This window comes from Coregonus clupeaformis, chromosome 12, assembly GCF_020615455.1.
Source record: "Coregonus clupeaformis isolate EN_2021a chromosome 12, ASM2061545v1, whole genome shotgun sequence".
NCBI lineage: Eukaryota > Metazoa > Chordata > Actinopteri > Salmoniformes > Salmonidae > Coregonus > Coregonus clupeaformis.
Window position 1 is genome coordinate 7,522,436 of NC_059203.1, and position 18,706 is coordinate 7,541,141.

At 42.6% G+C, this 18,706-nt stretch overlaps 1 protein-coding gene across 1 annotated transcript in view; it reads left to right on the plus strand.

Annotated features, from left to right (window-relative positions):
- LOC123492030 (A disintegrin and metalloproteinase with thrombospondin motifs 9-like) overlaps positions 1 to 18,706 on the plus strand; it is an 85,291-nt gene that overhangs the window by 25,011 nt on the left and 41,574 nt on the right. The window contains exons 24-28 of the mRNA XM_045223681.1: positions 6,620 to 6,727; positions 6,837 to 7,004; positions 10,509 to 10,784; positions 11,630 to 11,791; positions 11,942 to 12,118. Of these exons, the coding sequence (XP_045079616.1) occupies positions 6,620 to 6,727; positions 6,837 to 7,004; positions 10,509 to 10,784; positions 11,630 to 11,791; positions 11,942 to 12,118 (891 nt within the window). The remainder of the gene's footprint in view (positions 1 to 6,619; positions 6,728 to 6,836; positions 7,005 to 10,508; positions 10,785 to 11,629; positions 11,792 to 11,941; positions 12,119 to 18,706) is intronic.

Sequence of the window (18,706 nt, forward strand, 5' to 3'; positions counted from 1 at the left end):
TTGACATGGGATAAGTGAAAGCAATGTAGTGGATGCCTTCACATTTTGTGAAAATGCTTTTATATACTGCCCTTGGATACTACTCAGTTTTCAAGTGATATTTGTGAGAATATAACTTCTAGGGAGGCCTACATGCAATTTTCTCAATATTAGGCCACCCAGGGCTTGACTGTCAGACTCAGTAGGACACACAAGACCCTAACCTGCTCCTGACACTTGAATGCTTGGTTGTGAGCTGACCATGTGACTTGCCCTATCCCCTCAAGTTGTAGAATGTTGTTTAATACTATAGTGAGGAAAGGGGGGTTCCCCGTGCAGGCTGAGACACAGGTACAGTCAATGGCACACTGTGAGGTAGGAAGGAAGTCCCACACCCAGTCCATTACAACCTGGACTCAATAAGGCCTTCTTGTCTAGAGGGGGGTTGGAGGGGGGCTGTGCTGGGCCGCTCTTACCCCCAGACGGAGACACATAGCTGGGATTGTCTCCCTCCAGCAGTCCGTCCCCTTACCAAGCATGAGGGAGCAGGAAAGAGGGCCTGTCCATGGCAGGTGCGCACAACAGCTCCTGTCAAGGAGCAGGAGGGGGTCTGGGGGTGGGTGATCGAGGGGGAGCTGGCTCTAACCCCAGAAACAGAAAGATTTTGCGGTAACAGTAGGCCACGGGGCAGGGCTGGTGACGGGGCAAAACATTCCTGGATTATTTGTGGAAAATGTCCTCACCTTGGTTATGTAAGTCACACCTACAGTCTGCTATGGGTATCATTTGTATGTAAAAAAAAGTATTGTAGTATAGTGTAATAGTCTAGTTTCCCACCTTAATGTCTGTCTGTTAACAGTCTTGTATTGGAGTTTCATAGGCTGGTTCTCCCCACTTTATGTGAACCTATCTTTAAAACCTCTTCAGTAAGACAATTCCTGCTCTGTTGAAGTGTCATGACCAAGACATAGACAGTGAACACAAACAGTTCTGGACTAATTTGCCCACATTTCACTAGCCTCTACTTTTATGAACCTCTCCATGCATCAGTTTAGTTTATTAGGGCTTGCTTCTTTCTTCTTCATGCTAATAGTGGGAAGGCAGGATGGACCGTTTTTCCGGGGCATGGCGAGCGGGTCGTGGTTGAGTGGGGTGTGGAGGGGTTGGGTGTGGAGGGGTGAGCCATAAACACAGGCTGAGACTCCGGTCACAGGGAGGCCCCCCTGGTCCAGGCCTTAATTCCCGACTCAGCCATCAGGCCCAGTGACCCTGAACCAGTCACTTCATCTCCCTGTGATTCCAGCCAGTCATCCGTGAAGTCGGCTCTGAGGCCGCCCACCCTAAACCACTCCGGGGCTGGAAAAGGGGGAAAGAAGACAGAATGGAGCTTATGTTTCAGGACGCCTGTCTCTACCTCAGTTGACCAGTGAGTAGGAGGAGAGAAAACCAAAAAATACACAACGATGACTGAACACTTGCCTCCTACACACCTACCCACAGACGGGAACACAACATGGGTCTTTCTATAAACTAGGGTACCAGTGAGCATTTCTTGTCGTGGACAACTGTTTGGAGCTGTTGCAAAGTCATTAATAATAATTTGCCTCTTTTTAATGTGAATACATTAAGATATAAAGGGGGAACATAGATACATTCAATATAATTCACAAGTCGAATGAAAACCTTTGTTTAAACTCTTCACAGATTTGGCAAAAATCTCGTGACATAAAATATTACCATTCTTTCCTTACATTTATGATACTGCTGTTTGTCATTATATCATATACTAAGAATTTAACAATTGAATTACACATCGAAATTGATCCTGTAACATTTCTGGAAATAGGCTATTTTTTGTATGGAGATCTCGGAAGTGCACTGTAACCTCGTAACATTTCGTATTTCCCTATGTTATGGTGTGAAAACAGTTTTCATAGGCACACATATCTAAAATAATGAATGGATTGCAAAATCGAATGCTTCTAACAGAAAGAGCAACTTTAACAAGATTAATAAAACAAAAATCGATACTGTCATTAACGGGGTTCTTCAATAATTATAGTTGTTTGATGAGCATTTGATGTTTAGCTGTTTAGTTAAGTGGGGAAATTATCGTGCAACATCAGCTGATTCAGGAAAGGATTGTGAAGTGATTAAAAGCTGGTGTGATACAGCATGTGATTGAACAATTAATGTTGATCTGGAGAATTGACAGAACATTTTGGTGTCTGTATTGTTGTGGCGGTCAAGTTAATTAGCCTATGTCGTGGACAACATTATGTCAAGATTCCTGAGGTAAGATTACGTACGGTCCGTGTACTTTTTGATCGCAGTAGCAGTGTGTGTGTAAAATCACCGGTGAACCCAAGCCCAACCAAATAAAAGCCATATTACAACCTATGTTTTGTGATAGTTGCGTTGTTTGCTCTATAAACACATGCCTTGACACCGTGATATAAAGGCCTAAGGCCGAAACAATAAGAAGGCAGTGGCTGAATAAATTCAACCACACCTTTGTTTCATCACAAAACCGGAGAGCAACATCTGTCCGGTGGAGTCTACAAAGCATATTGCATACAGCATGGTCAAGCAAGTTAATGTTCCCGACATTTTCGGACCACTAAACAACTATTGATTTAGAACCTCGGAGAGTTACCACAAGTCGCAAAGAAAACAGGCGCTGCCTCCACTAATCCAGCACCATTTCATCTTTAACATTTCAACATTATCTAATCTCCTATGCTTAGTTTAATACAGTGACAACTAAAAGATACCAAAAACGATTTAGTCCAATAAACGCAAGCTAAATATTATGTGGCTTTACATGGTACTGATTTCTGTGTGTGTGTGTGTTTGTGTGCGTGCGTGCGTGCATGCTTGCAAGTAGAAAAAACATGTTAACTCACTCTTGTAGACAAACGCCAATGCCATCCTCCTCTTTCAAGTTACCCAAAATGTCTATGAGTCTGTCATACAGTACACGCTTTAAGTTTTTGTTGTCCTAGGCTACCTGGCTAAAATGCTTGCTCACTAGCCTAACTTGCGCCAGGCCAGCTAGTTAACATTAGCCTACTACATCTAGCTACATGTTGAACTTCTATCCTCTTAGGCCATGCGCACAATGTATTAATTTATGGTTGGATCACAATCACTGTTATAATCATTGGCCAGTACAGATAATTAAGTAAAATGTATTAAAAAGTATTAAGTCCAAAGCCCTATCTCCATCCATGGCTAATTTAGGAACGGGACGATTTTAGCAAGCTAGCTAGCCACCGGAGGACAATAACACAATGAGATGCAACAATTCAATGACGTTTGGCTTATGATATGATTGGTGTGAAACCAAATCCAAACTGGCTTCCCTTGACATTTTTTCTTTGGTGTGCCAGGGCCATTCACAGCTGAACTCATTCAGTTTAGCGCAACGCTGATTGGCTATTATTTATTTTAACAACATTTCAAGGGAGGCCAAATGCTCACTGGCTTACCTTAGATAGATGGGTTACACGTACTGTGACAGAGGGGCACTGTTTTGTTCACTTGGATGCTTTCTCCGGTGAGATACATTCAGCCTCTTGCAAATTGAAGTACATTTTGGAAACACAGAGATGAAATTATTTTGTTTCTTTTTTTCTTGGTAAATTTTTTGGGGAAGCCTGGCTTCCCTTGGCAGCCATGAATACACGCCACTATTTGATCGTTTGTTTTCCGAGTTAAAATGACGCAATCGGGAAATAAAAAACGGCTTGTTTTTCAGTTTTGCATATGAAACCCCAAAAAGTATTTGATATTTCGATGTTCGCATGTGGATGGGGTTAAGTATGGAATGCCTGTCATTGGTTAAGTGCACAGCCAATACTTCCTGTCCTTTCAAAGTAGGACTTCACCCTTCTAACTGTTTTGCCCGTGCTACAGAAGGCTATATTGGTCCGCTAATAAAGGACTAGTAAAGGCCCAGTGCACTACTTTTGTGAAAAAAAATTATGTAAGAAATAAAATAATAATTGCCTGCGCTACAGACAGCTAGATCTGTCTGCTAATACAGGACTAGTAAAGTCCCAGTGCACTACTTTTGTGAAGGAAAAACATTTCTCCCCCAAAAGCTACAACATGTTAGTAATATATACACTACCGTTTTCGAAAGAAAAGCAATTTTTTTTGTCCATTAAAATAACATCAAATTGATCAGAAATACAGTGTAGACATTGTTAATGTTGTAAATGGCTATTGTAGCTGGAAACGGCTGATTTTTTATGGAATATCTACATAGGCGTACAGAGGCCCATTATCAGCAACTATCAGTCCTGTGTTCCAATGGCACGTTGTGTTTGCTAATCCAAGTTTATCATTTTAAAAGGCTAATTGATCATTAGAAAACCCTTTTGCAATTATGTTAGAACTGCTGAAAACTGTTGTGCTGATTAAAGAAGCAATAAAACTGGCCTTCTTGAGACTAGTTGAGTATCTGGAGCATCAGCAATTGTGGGTTCGATTACATGCTCAAAATGGCCAGAAACAAATAACTTTCTTCTGAAACTTGTCAGTCTATTCTTGTTCTGAGAAATGAAGGCTATTCCATGCGAGAAATTGCCAAGAAACTGAAGATCTTGTACAACGCTGTGTACTACTCCCTTCACAGAACAGTGCAAACTGGCTCTAATCAGAATAGAAAGAGGAGTGGGAGGCACCGGTGCACAACTGAGCAAGAGGACAAATACATTAGAATGTCTAGTTTGAGAAACAGACACCTCACAGGTCCTCAACTGGCAGCTTCATTAAATAGTACCCGCAAAACACCAGTCTCAACGTCAACAGTGAAGAGGCAACTCCAGGATGCTGACCTAGGCAGAGTTGCAAAGAAAAAGTCCTGTGTCTGTGTTCTTTTGCCCATCTTAATCTTTTATTTTTATTGGCCAGTCTGAGATATGGCTTTTTCTTTGCAACTCTGCCTAGGTCAGCATCCCGGAGTCGCCTTTTACATTTTAAATTTACATCATTTAGCAGACGCTCTTATCCAGAGCAACTTACAGTTAGTGAGTGCATACATTATTTTTTAATATATATTTTTTTCATACTGGCCCCCCGTGAGAATCGAACCCACAACCCAGGCGTTGCAAACGCCATGCTCTACCAACTGAGCTACATCCCTGCCGGCCATTCCCTCCCCTACCCTGGACGACGCTGGGCCAATTGTGCGCCGCCCCATGGGTCTCCCGGTCGTGGCCGGCTACGAAAGAGCCGTTGACGTTGAGACTAGTGTTTTGCAGGTACTATTTAATGAAGCTGCCAGTTGAGGACCTGTTTCCTCCACTTCTTGCCTCTCCTTGAAAGTGCATTCCAGTCTGAGGGAAGGAACCTTAACTCAAGGAAATGTAATTGCGATTCTCCCCTTTCCCCCATTCCTCACCTCCCTCTCAAAGCACATTGGGGGAGAGGAGTTAAGGTTCCTCCCCTCAGGCTGCAATGCACTTTCAAGGAGAGGCAAGGAGTGGAGGAAACAAGGACAGAGGAAGAAAGAATTTGACTGCTAGTTTTCAGACACAGACTCACACACACAATGCTTGAAGAGTTTACTGATTATAATGATTTCATTATTGGTTATTATTATTGTCAATGATTTTGTTGACAGAACCCATTGTATTATTATTATTTCATTATATTATATTATTATATCAACTATTAAAACATATATAAATGCTGTTGTTTATCTTTTTCAATCTTCAGTAATGTTTAGCATGGCTTTAAATGATAGAGAATTTGACCAATGCACAAAAAGACCTGGCAACTAGGCATGACAAAGAAACATGAGGTGTCCATGTTTCTTGTGACATTTTGAATGACATGTAGATGTTTTGTTGTTTCTAGGTGGAGTTATGGTCTCATTGTGCCTATCTAGACTTTTATTCCTGTAACTACACATGTGAAGCTGCAAGAAAATCATATTTAAATGTATATTAAACCATTTAGAAATGTTGACCCTGATGTCACACATTGGCCCCTTTTATTTATATAAAGACCCACATACATCAACACACACCCACAGAGTCAAAGACAGGTCTTGGTTGCCTCCTTCATTCTTTCTCTTATTATTCCCACCACCACCACCACCACCACCATGTTTTACAATGTATTTTACTGTGTTAGTGTAACGCTGTGGAGGCTGTGTTCTCCAGCCTGCCTGGCTGCCAGTGTCCGCTTTGTTTCCACTCAGAGGATGAGTGTGGAACGTGGAGCCCTCTATAACACAGCTATACCTGAGTTAGACCCCTCTCTGTTCACCTCTCTGCTCAACCCAGAACTAGGGGGTCAAAGGTCATGAGAGGGCTCTGGGGAGGAGAGCACGGCGGAAGAAGGAGGAGCCCAGTAACACGCCAGTGTTGGCATTGGAGACTGGGATACCTCTCCACTGTGTCCCGTTATGACAGGCATCAGGTTATTCAGATGGTTGGCCTTATGTGGAGGGGCTTAACGCTGTGTATTTCTGGGATCCGTCAGAGTAACACTGTTACTTTTAGTCTGATGAGTCTGATGATGGGTACACTTCTGTCAGAGATGTACAGTAAGTAGATGACAGTATTGTATGCTGTGTTTCTGTCACTGTAATTGGTTTAATGGATGTGTATGTTTGTGTCTGTAGGACTGTGAACTTGCCCAGTGTCCCGTCAGCCACCCGGTTCCCCCGGGGACCAAAGTGCCCTCCCACCTCCCACACAAAACCCAGTGGAGGTTCGGCTCCTGGACACAGGTTGGTTCTATCGGTTACTTACTCCACCACTCAATGCAGCAATTACATACTGTGTGTGCTGTACTGTATTGTACTGTAACTGTACTGATTGCCTCCATCTCCACCACAGTGTAGCGCCACCTGCGGCAAAGGGACCCGGATGCGCTATGTCAGTTGCCGTGACAACCAGGGTGGGGTTGCGGAGGATTCTGCCTGCTCCCACCTGGCCAAGCCCCCAGCCAGGGAGGTGTGCTCTGTAGTGGCCTGCGGACAGTGGAAGGTCCTGGAATGGACATCTGTAAGTAACTACTTTTGTTCAATCAACCACCAATGTTTAATGCATTTACCATTTACACTTAAAATATTTGACATTACTACAGGGTCTTGTGGTTAAGGATATTATATCCATATATCCATTATATACATTGCTAATGTCTTTAAAGTTCCAATGCAGCTGTTTTTATATCAATATCAATATCTGGGTAACAATTAAGTACCGTATTTTCCGCACTATAAGGCGCACCGGAGTATAAGCCGCAGCAGCTAAATTGAATGATATTGAATGATGTGTACATATATAAGCCGCACTGGACTATAAGCCGCAGGTGTTTTAATGTTTAATTACCATATGTAAGGGTTCGTGCACAGAGGGGATTGTCGGGAAAGAGACAAACTGTCTCGCTCTCGTAATGTCTGTCTGTCTTGCTCTCGTTCTGTCTCTCGTTCTGTCTCTCGTACCACTCTCGGTTCCACTTTTACTTTTGCGCGCTACCTGTCTCACTCTTTTCCAGCCTCCAGCTTTTCCTGCTGGAGCCCGCCGCTTAAAGGTGGGGGGCGCAGACCGGTCATAGAGCCCATAGAGTTAAAGTTGGTGGACTGTAACCTGTCAAATCCATAGATTTAGGAGGTCTTCTAGTGGCCGTTAGCTGTAAAAATCCATAGATTAGCCGCACCGTTATATAAGCCGCAGGGTCGAAAAATGGGAAAAAAGGCGCGGCTTATAGTCCGAAAATTACGGTACCTTACTGTGATTAAAATGGTCAAAAAGAAACAAGAATTGCTTCTTAGCAAAGAGCAATTTCTCAAGCAAGAATTCTGCTAGGACTGTCTGGGAGTGGTCTACACTATATATACAAAAGTATTTGGACACCCCTTCAAATTAGTGGATTTGGATATTTCACTCATTCGAGCACACGGCCATGCAATCTTTTCCAACAAGTCAGTTAGTCAAATTTCAGCCATGCTAGAGCTGCCCCGGTCAACTGTAAGTGCTGTTATTGTGAAGTGGAAACGTCTAGGAGCAACAACGGCTCAGCCGCAAAGTGATAGGCCACACAAGCTCACAGAATGGGACCGCCGAGTGCTGAAGCACGTACTGCGTAAAAATCATCTGTCCTCGGTTGCAACACTCACTACCGAGTTCCAAACTGTCTCTGGAAGCAATGTCAGCACAATAACTGTTTGTCGGGAGCTTCATGAAATGGGTTTCCATGGCCGAGCAGCCGCACACAAGCCTAAGATCACCATGCGCAATGCCAAGCATCGGCTGGAGTGGTGTAAAGCTTGCCGCCATTGGACTGTGGAGCAGTGGAAACGTGTTCTCTGGAGTGATGAATCACACTTCACCATCTGGCAGTCTGACGGACGAATCTGGGTTTGGCGGATGCCAGGAGAACACTACCTACCAACTATAAAGTTTGGTGGAGAAGGAATAATGATCTGGGGCTGTTTTTCATGGTTCCGGCTAGGCCCCTTAGTTCTGGTGAAGGGAAATCTTAACGCTACAGCACACAATGACATTCTTCCAACTTTATGTCTTTTATGTAAGGACCTTTCCTGTTTCAGCATGACAATGCCCCCATGCCCAAAGCAAGGTCCATACATAAATGGTTTGTCGATATCGGTGTGGAAGAACTTGACTGGCCTGCACAGATCCCTGACCTCAACCCCATCGAACACCTTCATAATAATGCCCTTGATTTTGGAATGAGATGTTCGACAAGCACGTGTCCACATACTTTTGGTAATGTAGTGTAAGTGGGGAGGGGAAAACTGAAAACTAGCTGTTATTGGCAGAGAGGTTTGGAACTCTCGTTCTTATTGGTCTGTTAACTAATCATTCCAACCTCATAGTGTAGAAATATATATAAAACACAGGAAAATCAAGTTTTTGACTGCACTGGGCCTTTAACGTTTGTTAACAATTCCATTGTGAACAGTTCTTCTAAAGGGAAATCTGACTACCATTATACGCTCTGTCGGCACTGTTCATTAAGTTGTATTTCACAATGAAATCTCTAGCCAGCTCAGTGGATTATAATATCTGAGGTTTGGTCTAAGGCAGTGGTCTAAGGCACTGCATCTCAGTGCTAGCTGTGCCACTAGAGATCCTGGTTCGAATCCAGGCTCTGTCGTAGCCGGCCGCAACCGGGAGACCAATGGGGTGGCGCACAATTGGCCCAGCGTTGTCTAGGGTAGGGGAGGGAATGGCCGGCAGGGAGGTAGCTCAGTTGTTAGAGCATGGCGTTTGCAACGCCAGGGTTGTGGGTTCGATTCCCACGGGGGGCCAGTATAAAAATAAAATAAAATAAAAAATAAAAAAAATATGTGTGCACTAACTGTAAGTCGCTCTGGATAAGAGCGTCTGCTAAAATGATGTAAATGTAAATGTAAATGTTTGTTTAGCTGGGGTTTGAACCTTTCAGACTACTGTTCATAATCACTTTGTGTGATTGTGTGTTTCTCTGTTCCAAGGGGAGGAGGAGATGAAACAGGCTTTGGTGTGTTTGGAGGGTTGGCAAGGGGATGGAGGGAGGCGTGAGGAACAAGGGGCTGGAGAGAGGGGCTAGGATCCTTGTTTACAGATGTTTCTCATCAGACAGAGACCACTAGTCATACTCCCACCATGCTGCAGTTATGGCCACCATGCACACGCGCACACACACACGCACACGCACACACACATACTGTAGACACATGCACGCACAAACACACACACACACACGCACGCATGCACACATACAAACATTCACACACACATAGACACACACACACACACAGATAGCTAGATACAGGCTGTGGGAGGGAGGGTCTCTCTGACTGCTTATTTATTCCAGAGCAACTCAGTGGGCTCCAGGCAGGCAGGAAGCAGCTCAGCCCAAGGCCACAGCAAACAGAACCACAGAGAGAGACCGATCTGACTCTAAACGTTCACTTTGCACACTCTTGATATGGAATGGAACCGGAAATGAACCCTGATGGAGTGATAGCTAGAGTATGGCGGATGTCCCAGTTAGTTCTTTAAGTTTAATGACTGTTATTATGAGATCCAACTGTAAAAGCAGCCTCAGTGTTGTAGTTTTAGCTTGTGCATAGGCCTATACAGGGCCTGTTAAAGTACAGTAACTACACTATTTTTCGGATTGGGAGATGCTTGTGCAATATCCACACCTATTTGAAATAGGCAGCATTGTTGAGTCCTAGTCAGTAAACCCTTGGCCAGTGTAATCCCTGGCTCAGTAGCACAGTACAGTACTGTAGAGTGGACAGTTGTTGCATAATGCCAGGTCTTATGCAACACAGATACAGTCCAGTTTACTCCACTTGGCCAGACCTAATTGGAGCAGCATGAGTCTTTGGCAGAAGCTCTACTCTGTTTCATTTTCCTTAAGGAAGATATGTTTGGGTCAGCCATGTTTAAAGAGACAAGACACTGACCTAAGCTGCTACAGCAAGTTTTGTTTGTGTTTGTATGCTGTGTTTCTTACTCTGTGTGTGTGCCTGTGTGTGCGTGTGTGCGCAGTGCTCTGTATCCTGCGGGCAGGGGAAGACCACACGCCAGGTGGTGTGTGTGAACTTCAGTGATCAGATAGTGGACGTAGTGGAGTGTGACGCTGATGACCGTCCGGCCACAGAGCAGGAGTGTGCCATGTCCCAGTGCCCTGCTGCCCGCTCCAGTGACCCTCGGCCCCTCCCCTCACCCAGCGGCGGCCCCCGCAACAACCTGCCCACAGCTGCCGACGGGCGCAGTGGAGGGCGAGCCCAGGCCCACCAATGGAGAACGGGACCCTGGGGAGCGGTGAGTTTCTTATACACCATTTACAAGCATCTTGCAGTCCTAGGTTCCTTAACATTAAATGAATGCATACAACCTATATCGTCTTCCATTTCAATCGTATAAATTGGAAGGCAGCACAGCTGAGCACTATCTCAGTCTTGTGTTGATGTTGACATTTATGAGGCTGTCTGTCTGTGATGTAACAACGTCATGTATCGTGACCCAAGAAGTCAATTTGTTTTTGCTGATGGTTTTGGCAGTTAGTAGCCTATTGTACAGCTGTTATTCAAAACTGGGTTATTACAGTTAGTTGCACAACAATCTGTGTCCCCAAATAGCTGTTGTTATTTATAGGATCATGGGAAATAGCAAGGGCTATTTTCGGGATCTCTTCCTTCCTTTTCCTGAGTATGTGTTTTAATATAGCAGTAAATTATCCATCCAGTTTCCTAAAGCACATAGTCTCTGAGGTCAATCTGGCCCTTGCCAGAGTGATGTATGTGTGCTTTTGTATACTTGTCTGTCAATGGGTGCCATATGTTGGTTTGTTATCGTTTGTATTTTTAAATTGTGTGTTGGTGTTTGTGTGTGCACTTGTTTCATTGTAGCTGGTGTGTGTATATGCAAAAGTCTACAGTATGTGACAGTGTGTTTCTTGGTAAATGATTCTTGTGTGCATAGATGAGCACTATACATTTGCATGGATGAGTTTGAACATTTGCATGATTTTGTCATTGTGTGCATGGTACATGTATTAGTGTTTGAATGTCTACTTGCGTGTCTCTGAGTTAGTGCATACATACCTGTACATGTGAGAGTGTGTGAACCATCTGTCTCAAATGGTGTTCTCCTCCCTGTGACGTCAGTGCTCGAGCACATGTGCAGGCGGCTTCCAGAGGCGCGTGGTGGTGTGCCAGGATGAGAATGGTTATGCTGTCAGCAACTGTGAGGAGCGCTCCGAACCCATCGAGCAGCGCTCCTGTGAGTCCGGACCCTGTCCACAGTGGGTCTATGGGAACTGGGGAGAGGTGAGAGAACACAAGCCGCCCTACAGCACTGATACACTGCAGGGTTTAGTTGCACTTTGATGACATACTGTACGTTGCATAAACATTGGCGGGAATCAACTGTCCTGACTTTGTCTACACACTCCTTCTTTCCTCTGCTCTGTCCTGCAGTGCACCAAGCCGTGTGGGGGAGGAATAAAGACGCGGCTGGTGGCGTGTCAGAGGCCCAACGGAGAGCGCTTTAACGATCTGAGCTGTGAGATTCTTGACAAACCGCCCGACCGTGAGCAGTGCAATACTCAGTCGTGCCCGTCTAACCCCCACTGGAGCACAGACCCATGGAGCTCGGTACGCTCGTAAATATATGCCTTTTGTTTTCTTCCCCCTCTTTTTTTAACAGTCCTCTCATTTCACCACACACAGAGTTTCACCACTAAACTGTGTAGCATGACAAAGCCAAACAAACAAATAATTAAACTTGAGGGAGCAGGATGGTTCTGTAGAGCGTACATGCTGGAAACTTTTCACCTCCACCTCACCTTTACCCTTTCCCTTGGTGCCTGAGACTGGTCATCCTTCTAGAGACAGTTGGGAATTGATTTATGTTGCACTTAAGAGAAAAGATAAACACACAATACACACAACACACCAAAAAGTACAACATATGAAATGCTTCATTGACAGCTGTGACCATAAGAACACTTTCTCTGTTGTCAGTCTTAGTCAGTGTTCAAAATTCAGGATCAGTTGGTATTTCAGAATCAAAGCTAGTTTGTAAGATATTGTTTTAAAAGATAATTTATTACTTAAGAGATTTTCTTCTTGGTTTCCTTTGTATATACAGTAGCATTAACCTCCAAAGTTTCTGTCATACCTCTTTGTATTCGCACACAGTCAATCATTGTTCATATGCAAATATTGATGAATGTTTCTGTATATCAGGAATTTAAGATGCCTTGTTTTTGTTTTTTTTAACACCCAAAGAATGGACATACAGTATACTCGAGTGTTGGTGCTATTCATAGTTTTTTTTACACGTGGCAAAGAAAATGACCTGGAAAGAGTCCAAGTGAATGCACCAACCACATTGGGACTATAAATAATGTTTGGGTACTCTAGAAATATATATATATCATTCTGATGCTAAAGCTATATTGACCATCATAACTGTAAGAATTCAATTGGTCTTAATGGGGCAATCTGCAGTTCAAACAATAACAAAGCCACACCTCACCACTGTTTCAGTAAACAGCTGAGGGATGGGGCTGGAGAAATGTAACCACTGTCAAATTCATAGACATATCTATGGATGCATCGATTGACCATCCATGTTTTAACCATGTTTTAATACAGTGTTTTGTTTACAATTACATTGTTTACCAACAAAGGAGTAAAACAAGCTTACATATTTAATAGTCCAAAAATGGATGTAGCAATACATCCGGGGGCAGCAGGTAGCTTAGTGGTTAAGAGCGTTGTGCCAGTAACCGAAAGGTCGCTTGGTCTAATCCCTGAGCCGACTAGGTGAAAAATCTGTCGATGTGCCCTTGAGCAAGGCACTTAACCCTAATTGCTCCTGTAATTCACTCTGGATAAGAGCGTCTGCAATAGCAGATTGCCCTTGATTAATTATAGAGAAGTTACAAATTATCTTATGTTTCTGCCTTATTTTACAGTCCACTAGTATTTACTCAGAAATGACGTTGTAAAATGGTAATTACATGGTAATGAACTAATAATTACTTTTTAGTCATGTACGTGCCGGGTAGTTACCAATTATGCTAAATTCTTTAAAAGAAACAATAGGGTTTCTCAATAAAGAACAGGTAAACACCATCTGAAATAGGACTGTAGAATAAAGTGATAGCTGTGTTATTTGATAAATTATGTGATTCTTCGAGGTAATAGTCATTTTACCACAGCTTGAAGTCCTGACCCAGATTCCCTCCTTTTTACTAGCACAGACATAAGCACCCAGCCAAACCAGTAGGTTTAAAGGCCCACCGCTCAAAAGGTGCTTGATATGAGTGTATTTATGTCTTGTTAGATATGTCTATATACTCGCTTTGTAAATAGTTTATTTTGGTGTGTTCACCAGTGCTCAATACACATGTGAAAATATGCTATGCTCAACCATACCTCACTTGGAACAAACACAACTCAACTAGCCATTAACTTATGATACTTACAATGGTGCTTTTGCTAAATAAGGGAGAAATTAGATATAAACATAAAAAATTAAATAATAAAAACTTAAGGTCACAAACTGTCTATTGTGATGTAGAGATATGTACGTATGTAAACACCTGGTGTTTTGAGTAGTTTTTCATATTCCATTTTTTGCCTATTTTTTTCTTTTCATGATGTTGATTATTGATTATGTCCAAAAAAATGTAGTTATGTTAGGTGAAAATGTGTTATAATTTTTTTTAAAGGTAAAGATAATTTTTGAAGTGTGTTCCATTTATTCACCACCAAACCTGTTTCTGTTGTAGCTGAAAGAGAATGCCCCTTGTCCTAGCATTGTGAACACACAGTCAGTACCTGCGACCACAGGGAGAGTTTATAGTGTTCTATATACCTGGAGCTCATCCTCTGAGCCAGTCGTATGTGTCTACCTCATTCTCTATTAACACCACCCCCCCACCCACCTTGGTCTTCTGCTGGAGGGCTGCATTCTCATTCAAATTCATCATGATGTTAAGCCCATCCAAGGATGTTGGCCCTAACCACAGATCCAGGGTCTGTGTTTTGTTCTACCTCTTAATAGTTACGAGTGGAATCGGGGTAGTGAAAGCTGATCTTGGACCTGTGGTTAGGCGCAACCTCTGCCTGGAGCCCACCCAGTCATTCCTAAGGCTAACTGTAACCTCCTGGTAATTAATGTGTGTGCATAAGTTGCAGACATCACACCTTATTTTAAGGGCCTGTTAACACAGCTCTCAAGCAGGCAGTGAGTGTATTTCTCACCACACCTTGTTCACTAAAGAAAAACGATCATTTCTAATAATCTCCATATGAGTAATGACAAGGTAGCATAAGGTTGGGTTGATTATGACGAATCCAATAAGAGTGTGTAACTTTTACCCTACTTGAAACAACTCCACATGCATTAAGTCTCATTGCACTGTGGAATTGTCGATCATTTGATGTGTAGAATAAAACACAGTTATATTATTTTTATCTAGAGCCACAAATCACAGCTTGGCTCCTTGTTGGAGTTTAGGGTGCATATTTTAGCAGTACAGCGTGATGCATTTACAATGTGTTTGATGATATGAACAGGCTCTTGAAATAAAGTACTCTATGCCTCTCATTCCATATGGCAGTATTAGTCTGGGTTTCAAGGACATTTGTGCATATTTATGTAATTATCTGTATTTATTTCTACTTCATTATAATGTCATGTCAATATTTATGTTCGCTCACAGAAAGGTAACTATTAAAGTGAAGTAGAGGTACTATTAAAAGGCACTGTTTCTTTCATGTATATTATTTACCGTAAAAGATCATGTTCACGATTCACGAACCATCACGAACAAGTGCGTATGCTCAAATTAAATTCCAAAACATCAATTTATACTGATTTCCTTTCTAGTCAATCCTCTAGCTAGTTTATTTAGTGTGCAGGAATACTGTATTGTATGGATATCAAAAGTGAAAAATGTAGGTCATATGAGAGAAGAGAAACAAAACATCTGCACTCTTGAGCTTACCTTAGTTACAGGAGGACTAGTGCTTAGGGGAAAAACTGATAAATCTACACTCTGGAACACTGTTTTCTAAAAAAGAGTTTCATTAAATGAGGTAATTGCCATGAAGAACCACTAACGGTGAAGTGAACACATTCACTTATAATACCACAGGCAACCTTGTAGTCCTGTTAAAAATCTCATCAACATGTCTGTGCTTCAATTAAGAAGATTACCTTTAGATTAACGGTTTTGGCTTTACACTAATTACAGTAGGAACATGGAAGTGGAAATGGTCTATATAATTAACCAAATCACCTATGGATTAGATAGGAAATTCTCTGCAAATTATCTCTGCAGAGAGCATTACTCGAGCTCTCTAACTGTTTTTTTGAAAGGGCCGTTTTCAGTAAATGAAAATGTACAAATCACTGAGCAATATCTCTGTTGTCTTATGAGGTCAGGGCCACAGTGATCTCTTTGAGCAATTATGATTTTTCTGTCTCTGCCAGAGTTCAAAGCCATTCGTACTAAGATCAATCTTTATTCTCTGTGACACTGGCTAGAAGGACCTCCATTTACTGTGCTCATTCACTCCTAATGGCTGACATGGTTTTTTTGTGTGCCTGACGACACGTTCTCTTCAACTACGTCGCCCCCTCAGTCCCCCCCTTGCCCCTTTCCTCTGGCGGGTTGATGACATTGTTCCGATGGTGGGGGGCCAGTGACAGTGACTCAAATGAAAGCCTGTCAGAAAGACAATGCAGGAGTGCATTGGGGGTCAAGGGTCACGTTTGATCTGGGAGGGGCCCCTTCCTTGTACATCTAATCAGCATGGATGGACTTCTGGGAAAGGGCTGTGATCCCAGGAAAAAAAGCTGGGAAAGCCCTGTTGTCTGTGGGGGCCCGAAAGGCCCAGTTGCCTCGGTTCTTTAGAATTCCAGGACGGAATGCAGGCATCGGAATGTGGTGTATTTTAGGCACAAGTAGTGGTCTGTCAGAGGCACTGTTTTATTTGGCACTGTAAATAAAAGCATCTGATTTGAATGATACAATAAAATTGTGTCTGAATGCATGATAGTTGAAAGTAGTGTGATAGTTGGAAATAGTGTTATAGATAACAGGTAGTTTTGTGATGATTCCAGTTTACACATTGACATAAAAATATCAATTTCACTCAGAGTATGCTAAAATATAGTGTAGTTTATGAAATGGTTGACACTTGGTAGGTTGAAGGGTTAATTTCAGCATGGAACACACACATGAACTAACTACATATAATAAAGATGTCTAGTGGATACCCACAGAATTTGTGGATATAGAGAATTGGAAGGTGATTTACTTCCCCAGTGTTTTAATGATTCCCAAGGTAATAGAAAGTTATTGGAGCAGAGAACTATGGCTGGAAAGCTCATTTAAAGAGTATATAAAACTTTGAGGAATGGTCTGACATTTAAAAAGCAGCAGTCTGGCTGCCTGCCCCTCATTGTAAATGCCTTTTATTCAATGATTTAAACCTTTGTAAAATGTTATTTATCCTAAATGGCCCTCCATGACCATGATCATAGCCTGTGTGTGTACTCTCCGTGTCTACCTCACTCCAAATTCCAAACACCACTGGAACGTCTGCTCATAGGCCAATGGGTGAATCAATAGTAGCACATTTCTTATGGTAACTAAAACACCATGGATGGACAATAACAGCACCTTAAAAGTAGAAGTGTCCTGCATGCTCTGAGGCTGTGTTTACACAGGCAGACCAATTCTGATCTTTTTTCCATTAATTGGTCTTTTGACCAATCAGATCAGCTGTTTTGCCAATAATTGGGCAAAATATTAGAATTGTGTTGCCTGTGTAAACACAGCCTCAAGTTCTCATGCAGACTGATATCTGGCCTCAAGTGGTTATTATAAAGGAGGGGCAACTGTAACTGGTGTCAGACTCTCACACGGCTTGGCCCAATAACAGCCTCGCCCAGATGTATGCATGTGGGGAACATCTGGGCGACTAAGTCAAATCACCTAAATGTAATGGGGCTCCTCACAAAAAGACACATACAGTACAGTACTCACATTTAAATGTTATCCCTTATGTGTATTGAAATTCATTAGAGCAAAAAATACAGCAAGTAATCACACATTGTTGGTGTTTTGGCTTCATTTTTTATTTGATCATGGAACAAACTAACATTCGATGGAAGGTGTAATTTTCAATCAAGTTTATTGTGTGAAATTGGTGTCTATGTGGTTATACATCTAAAATAATTTGTGATTCCTCACTGTACATTATCAATCCCTTAAATTAAATGATTTTAGTAACATCATATTTGTCATTCCTTTTCATTTTGTACTTTTGTTTTTATTTGTTAATATAACATGAAATGCCTATAATGTATAATAAGCAAATCCATTCACAAGGCGCTCACCTCTCTACAGTCATTTCCGGGGTGGGAGTAACTTCCTCCTTATTGAGCCATTCGTTGTCCTCTGGGCTCTGGTGACATTTAGCCCCGCCCTCCCTCTCCTAAATGAGGTGAAAGGTCGTTGTGGGTTCCTGTCCGGCGCGATCCCTCGCTGGGCAGCGCAGTGCGTCATGCTGGGCTACGCACTCGTTCAACCCAGGGCCTGTCGCATCCTATCTGTCCTCACACTCTGAGACGCTTTGATTACCCAACCCCAACCCAACAGCCCCACTGAACTCACAGGCCTGGAGCGCCTGACTGTGCTGGGGGGTGCTGGTGTGTGGGGTGCCTGCCTGTCAGACAGAGTTAGACCTGGGCCAGCTCAATGAACCTGGATGTGAATGTGGCTGGTGACTGTGTGCTGCTTGGCTCTCATAACTCTACCTTCTGTGGACTTAATCCGTTTAACTGAGGGGCCTCCGCTTCCGTTGCACATTTCTGTACGCTCAGCTTGCATTCACTAAAATCTAGAAATGCTGTACTGTAGAGACTGCTTTGTGTGTAAATGGCAGTGCATTAATATCTCAAGTTATGGGATGTCAAAGTGCTAAATGTATGTCCAAATCCATGTTTATTTTGTCTCAAACCAATTCACATGATGTTATGTCCCAACTCATGTTACATACCGTATTTGCTAATGAAAATGTCACTAACCTGTTGTGTACTCTGAAGCCCTGTACATGTGATCTTGTTCTCAAGAAGAAGTAGATTGAAAAACTATTCAAGTGAATGATAAAAGGGTTCTATACTATACTCATTGAAGTCATCCAGTATTTGACATT